The sequence below is a fragment of the Populus trichocarpa genome, chromosome 3 (assembly GCF_000002775.5).
Source record: "Populus trichocarpa isolate Nisqually-1 chromosome 3, P.trichocarpa_v4.1, whole genome shotgun sequence".
NCBI classification, from domain to species: Eukaryota; Viridiplantae; Streptophyta; class Magnoliopsida; order Malpighiales; family Salicaceae; genus Populus; species Populus trichocarpa.
The window spans coordinates 11246979-11254073 of record NC_037287.2 but is presented as its reverse complement, the minus strand read 5'-3'; the positions used below and the strand labels follow the sequence as shown (position 1 = coordinate 11254073).

General features: G+C 36.2%; 1 protein-coding gene across 1 annotated transcript; it reads left to right on the top strand.

Annotated features, from left to right (window-relative positions):
* The first annotated feature begins 359 nt into the window (after nt 1–359).
* On the top strand, nt 360–6265 carry LOC18096914 (uncharacterized). The gene is made up of 5 exons (XM_052451538.1): nt 360–648; nt 1609–1670; nt 4553–4643; nt 5162–5264; nt 5369–6265. Exons 1-5 carry the CDS (start codon nt 485–487, stop codon nt 6068–6070), a joined length of 1122 nt encoding a protein of 373 aa, XP_052307498.1. The 5' UTR covers nt 360–484; the 3' UTR covers nt 6071–6265.
* The last annotated feature ends 830 nt before the right edge of the window (nt 6266–7095 follow it).

Sequence of the window (7095 nt, the reverse complement as noted above, 5' to 3'; positions counted from 1 at the left end):
TGAGAAGGATATGAAGAGCAAGAAGAAGAGCGTGTTTGGCAGTGTGAGGATTTGAGAAATTTTCTTCTTCTTTTTTTCTGAGTGAAAACAGCGGCAGCAGATAGATGATATTAATTTTACAAAAACTCGAGCACCAGTTCAAACAAACAAAGATTAATTAGGGAATCATATCAATAAAATTTGATTAGACCCATTGAAGTCCCATCCAGATTAGGGGCCCATTAATAGACGGATCTAGAAATCTACGTGTTCGTGGGTCGATATCCTTTTATACCCTAAGGGCCCATACCCAGCCCATTATCTATTTCTCCTAACACCACCCCCGATATATATACATTTCTAATCCCTCCCCTGATAAAAATAAATAAATAAAAACAAAATAATAAAACGTTAAAAATCAAATCGCCCTCTCTCCCTCTGCAACCCAAACGAAATTAACCGTAAAATTACAATAGTCCACCCGAACTGCAGCACTCACACTTAAATGGCAGCCTCTTCTCCGGTCATGAGCAATAACAGCTCCGACACCGGCCAAACCTCCATCTCCACCGCCGCCGGAGGCACGGTATCTTTCAGCGCACCACCGAAGACTCTCCGCGGCCTCAACAAACCCAAGTGTATTCAGTGCGGCAACGTTGCCCGCTCCAGGTACACATATGTACATGTGCACGCGCATATGTGTACTTTATAATGTTATACGATATCGTTTCGCTTTTGCAGTTAGGTATTGTTGGTTTCACCTTGGAATCACTTAAAAAATACAAATCGTAGTATTGAATTTAAGAGGTGAAAATTGTATGGGTTATTTATGAAGATAGTTACTGAAACAAATGTGCATGTTAGGTGTCTAGCCCTAGCCCTAGCCCTAGTAGAATTGTATTGGTTGATATCAGTGAATCCTTTTGGGCGGCGCTGGTCAATAGAGGAGTTAATTCACTTGGGGAGAAAAAGATTGGTGATTTACTTTCTCTGTCGTCTTGAAAATTCATTATGTGAATGATTATCTGTCTGGGAATTTTAGCCATCTCTAGTGAAATTTTATACCCATTCTCGAGCTTGTGATCTTTAACCATGGTGAGATTTTCCTAGGTGTATAGGTTAAAAAATGCTGTTATGTAGCTGTGAACCAGTTTAAGTGGGGTTCTCAACAGAGTATTTGGAGATAGGCTTACCTTTTTTTTTTGTCCTCGGGTATTGACTATTAGGTTATACAAGGTTTGTCTGTACAGATTGCTATTCGAGGAGAGAGGCACATTTTTTACTTGCTTTCCAAGTCCAATGGAAACTGACTGACTCAATTTGGTATATAGAGATTCTGATGGTGTGTTGATCGGCTTATCTTTTAGTGTTTGATATATTGATTTGTATAGAGAGTCACTTAGTAAATGCCATTATTAGTGTTAGTGCTGATATTTAAAACTATGCATGCATAGTGGATTGGTTTGTGATTGTTGAAGATGCTACTCCAGTGTGCATAGGTGTTAGAGAAGTACATATTTATCATGATATCATGATAATCACTTGCCTTTTATTATTGTGTTGATATCTTTAAAAAATTGACATCTTTTCCATTGTTTAAACCTTTCATCAATGGAATTGTCTATGCAGGTGCCCTTATCAGTCGTGCAAAAGTTGCTGCTCAAGAGCTCAAAATCCATGCCACATTCATGGTATGCCAATTTTCTTCTGTAAATCATGCAGACAACTATTCTTTTGTGTTGCATGTTATTTTCCCAGCATTGAGTTTAAAATGAAGTTCTTGGAGGTTCCTTGTCTTACTATGGAAAGAAGCAACTTATGGGACAAACTTAGTAACGATTCTTCATTAAAAAATTATTCTAAATCTGAGGATACTCCTTGGTTAGTATCTATCTTCATACGTTTTGTTATACATAGCTTGGAAGGATTTTTTTTTGGAGATAAATGACAGTGTCAAGGCATCGAACCATATTTTCTTTTTAGTTAGTTAGGGAAGTGCTCTCATTCCACCATTACTAATGTTATATCATGTCAAGCCATCCAAACACATTTTCTTTTTAGCTAGTTAGGGAAATACTCTCATTCCACCATTGCTAATGTCATATCATCTGGGAAGTATGTTTTTCAAATGACTAAATGATCATATATGGTACATGGTCATATTTGAGATTGCAATGAATATTCATTGATTTTTTGGGAGAATCCACTCTGGTAATCCTTGATCTTCAGATGTAACAATGATAATTTCTTCTCAGATTTTGCGCATTGATCAATTTATATGTAGACACATTGATGGGCCTTTTTTACTTCATACACTTTCTTAAACTTGATTTGATAGTAGATATCTGAAGAAAAGGGTTTATCTTTGGTTAATCAGCATTTGGGGCTGAAGTGATAAGATGATCTAGTGTCACATATTTTACAGTAAGTTTAGCCCCTGACTGAATTTCCTCCCTGATGAAGATGCATGAACAATTGATTTTCACCTGGCTACTTGGGTTAAGTTCAGTTGAATTTGGTAGTTTAGTTTGGGACTGCCATCATTTCTTCGGTTGGAATATGTTGTGTGCTTCCATGTTCAATCACTTTATTCTAGAAAGATAGCTATGAAAGGTTGTCCATGGAAAAGAAACTATGGGATTTTCTTTCTTATGTTCCATTTGTGTTGGTTCGGATGGACTAGGGAGTAAATAGACATTGATAATGCCCCTTATGCATTTAGTTTACAAGAAGTGGTGCCCAGTCTTTGTTGCATTGATTATTGATCAGTGTATTTTTTATCTCACGGACAAAAAAGACACCCTAAGATATCTTAAGGTCAGTTGTGTGGTAATCTACTCTTTTGAATTCATGTGATTTTAGGGTATTCATAGATGAATGGTTTGGGCTTGTAAAGAACTTGAGTAAGCTTAAGATTTAAAGGGGAAAGGTAGATGATACTTGAGAAATCAAGTTGCTGGCAAGTCCTAACAGAGTTTGATTTTTTTTGGTGTGACGTATCATGTAAATACCAAAAGAGTTTTAAGAAATCGGATATTGAGCTTTAGAAAATAGAGGAATAAGGCTGGCTGGTGGTGAAGTGAAAAATTGATACTGTAAAAGAGAAACTGTTGGTTGAGTTCAGGATGTTACTCTATGAAATGTGGATACTCCAATACAAGACATAAGGAGCCTGCCTATGGATATGAGTTGGGTACACTCCGAACCCTGTCTGAGAATTTCCCATAATTAGCGAATTAGTTTCTCATTCTTATTTTTAAAATTTTTTACTTTTGATATGAAGAGAAATTTAACTTGAAACACAAAGGATAAGAAAAAAAAGGGGTCTTAGAGAAGATTGGCAAAATTCTGAGCTCAAGATTATCCGTAGTAGACTTGTAACTTGATTGCTTTTAGGTTCTTAATTTAATGAAGGGGCTTGAGTGCATGATAATATATAGTTTTAAAGGGTAAGGAGACTATGTAATTAATATTTTGCTGATAGGTCTTGGTTGATGTTTTGGGAATGATTTTGGAGAGATTCTGTGTAGAAGAATGTTCTGTTTTCATTTTTTGTTTCTAATATTTATTTTTATTACTGGAAGCTTCATTTGAATGTTTGAAGAGATGAGCTCTTTGACATGGTGTAACTTTATCATTTATCAACATGTCATATTCTGTTGCACCTCCTGCTTCCTTGGTTGGAAGTAACTGAATAAAAACAGCAGAAAATTAAAGAAGAGGGATTATAACTAAGAGAAAAAAGGAGAGAGTGTTTGAACTCTGGACACATTTCTTCCTAAATTAAAAGAGGTTGAATTTCCATCAATCAAAGTCTCTTAACTTTAAGATCACACGAAAACTTATGTGCTTTTCACTGTTTAGATAGGGTGTAATGATCGCTTAGTTCAAAGCTGTCAGATAAACACCTAAAGGACTCACCTAAAGTTGATGAAAACATTACTAAGACATATAGAGACCTACAAAAGCAAGTCATGTGAATTAAAGTTATCTTTAGTTAAACATGCTCAGTATTCCTTAGTTGAAAACTAAAAGATAAACGCTTAAAGGACCACCCTAAAGTTGAAGAAAATATGCCCAGGACATATAGAAACAACTGAATTATGCAAGCTCTTATCATGCAGATAAAATCATTTATTTCACCTAGCAACTCTGCTGCCACAGCTGATACAAGGATTCGTATAGCTCACTTTAGATTTATGTTTGAACTAATTATGCAAAGTCATGTTGCATGTGGACACAGGTTTAAAGTCCCAACTCCTAAGTTCCCATATTTGTGTGTGGGTGTATGTATATGTAGAATAGTAGCAAAAAATTAGATGCCAAGATTTGATGCATTGTCTCACAAATTGTAAGAACTTAAAAATGCAGATGCTACATGATTTTGATGGTGGGAAGAAAATTTTACCTAATATTTTCAGTATTGCAATTGTCTAAGAAATTTCACCTTCATGGATGATGCATTATAAATTTAAATTCTAGTTTGCTACAGTCCATCTATAAAGAACTAGTAAATTGTCTGCATGCCATTTTATTTTTGGTCTGTATTACATCCTCATTTTTTTAAATGCAGTTCTTAAAGCAAATGCAACATTTCCGGACAAGAGTCCAGCTTCAAGTGCCCCTCTCTTTGAGCAGCAGGTTAATGAAGCGCCTCCTGCAGTGTAAGTCAAATTCCTGTCTCTAAGCAAGAAACTACCTTACATGATTCTTGTGTGTTGTATACATCCTTGTTGATTCTTGTGTCGTGTTGTAACATTGATGCTTGACAAAGTATTAAAATATCAAGCAAGAAACTACCTTACATGATAGTCAGATATTTTTACACCTGTAGATATCTATATTAATGATTTTTTAACTGAGGGAAGGTCATAAAAATTGCCATGCGACTCAAAACAGGTATATGGGGCATATTTCTTTTAGTTATGTGAAATAGTGAATCATTTAATTCTCTGTATTTTCCACTGAATTCCTTTGTTTCTTCAAAATTCACCTTGCTTTTCTAAAGTTCTTGTTTGCTAAATGCTCCCTAAACGTTTCTTTTCTTTTTTTACCTTTTAACTTCTTTGACTCGGTTGTCTGTACTCTGTATTGCTTACTTTCTTCGCTGTATCCTATTTCTGGTTTGGTTTCTTTTTTGTTTTGAACCATGGTTGTTTCTTTTCATTGGGATTTGTTTCAGGAGTTCGCATAGAGCTGCATCACTTCGGCAACTTTCTAGCAATTTTTCTCAATTCAACAATTTGCATTCCCCACTCCGCTCAAGAAAGCCATTGACCAGAAAGGTGCATTATAATAAGCTGATGTTATATCTTGCTGATTGTGTTATATTTTGGTGCAAACAGGGTTTTTTTTCTTCTTTTTACCTGATCCAAAGGATCTATTTTAGGAAGCTGCGGCAATAAATGAATGGAGGTTTTCCAAATTGAAGGAATTCAGGGACAGAAACATTGAAGTGGAAAATGAAGCTTTTGATCGGTATATGCATAATATTAGCCTGCTGGAGGAGGTATTTTCTTTGAAATCTTTCCTAGAAGGCTCCACTGAGGACGAATCACTCTCTTCAAACCACGACCATGCTTCTGCAAAAGAGGACACTGAAGAAAAGATGGTTTCAGAGCAGAAGTTGAAGCTTAGGTCAAATCTGAGCAGGAGCGAGAATGACCGTAAGAGGTTACAACAAATTGTTGATGTGGGGTTGAAGAAGCTTCAGAAACTTGAGTTGAATAATGGCAGTGTTAATAACCAAAAAGAAGTTGATAAAAGGCCGGAGAAGGCAAAAAGTTTGCGGGCAGAGAAGGCCTCAGCTTTAAGTGATCTGATGGACAAGTTAAACAAAGCCCGCAATGAAGAGGACCTAAAGTCTTGCTCGGAGACAAAGGCCCAACTGTATAGTCAGCACGCTAGGTCTAGAACGGAAATCAAAGATTTTGAGGTATTGAGGGAGCAGACTGCCAAAAAAGACGTGGCACCCCAAAAAGAAATGGATTTTTTTTCACAAAAATTATTTAGAGCAGTGGAAATTGACCACGAAGCTCTGACTAGCATAGATGCACACTTCTCGTCCCTCGAAAAGATAGAAGATCTGTGATGTGGTTAGGTCTTTATTAGAGGATAGTGATGAGGTTAGTCTAGAAGATTGAAGGTTTCAAAGTTATGCTTTAATACTGATCTACTCTGGTGGCCTGAACTTCTCATTTAGTTTTGTCCATTCTTGGATGTCATCGTTGTGTGAAAATTATTCCAGTTGATATGGCAATTAGTAAAATTCATGTTGCACAGACAATTTGCCTGCCCGAATGTATTTTTAGATTGATATTAAAAATAAATTTAAAAAAATAATAAAAATTATTATTATTTTAAAGTGAAAAGCAACTGGAAAGGTTAAAATGGAGCAGGCCCCGAACCTGCTTGATCATGGGATAGGAAAGATGATTTGGAGCTGGGCTGCGCTTCATATTTGGATTCGGACCCAGTGGGCTCCAGCAGGACCAGCCCTAAAGAATGAAACGCAGCTCCAGTGAGTGACTGGTCAAAAAATGGTTTGAAATACTCAAATAATAATTAAAAAAAAGTTAAAAAACTAAGTTTAGGCTAACCCAAAACTTAGGGATAATTTGGAGTAATCTAGCATACGTACATGTTGATGTAGACATGAAATCTGAAGGGAAACTGGGTCGATGGCCAGCAATATTTTTTCTTTAGCAAGATATTTTCAAAGCAGCAGTTTTGTATAATCTAGCGGTACTCGCGGTTGATCTCTCTCGTCTTCTTTACCTCTTGATCTTAGGAAATCTTAATTTGGAATACGTGCTTTTCTCTCGGGTCATAATTTAGGGTTTGTTTGGGTGGTGCTCTCCTCAATGAATTGAGTTTGTGGAGTCCTGTTCTTGAGAGAATCTGATGGTTCAAACTCTTGTTTTGATTTGAAAACATTACAGTGGAACCCACCAAAGACAGAAAAAAATGGCCTGGAGAGACAGAAAATAAAAAATTCCACAGCTATGGTCTAATCTGATATCTATAATTATATATGGAACAAGTGAACAATCCCTTGTTGAATTATTTATCTTTGAATCAAAGTCATATTGGTTTTGCAGAGAACGAATCCTGAAG

What these genes read in the sequence shown, in the direction of transcription:
- LOC18096914 (XM_052451538.1), top strand. Translation starts at nt 485, where the DNA reads ATGGCAGCCTCTTCTCCGGTCATGAGCAATAACAGCTCCGACACCGGC. An exon ending in GGCAACGTTGCCCGCTCCAG is followed by an intron (nt 649 to 1,608) that starts GTACACATATGT and finishes TTGTCTATGCAG; the next exon opens with GTGCCCTTATCAGTCGTGCA. An exon ending in AATGAAGCGCCTCCTGCAGT is followed by an intron (nt 4,644 to 5,161) that starts GTAAGTCAAATT and finishes GATTTGTTTCAG; the next exon opens with GAGTTCGCATAGAGCTGCAT.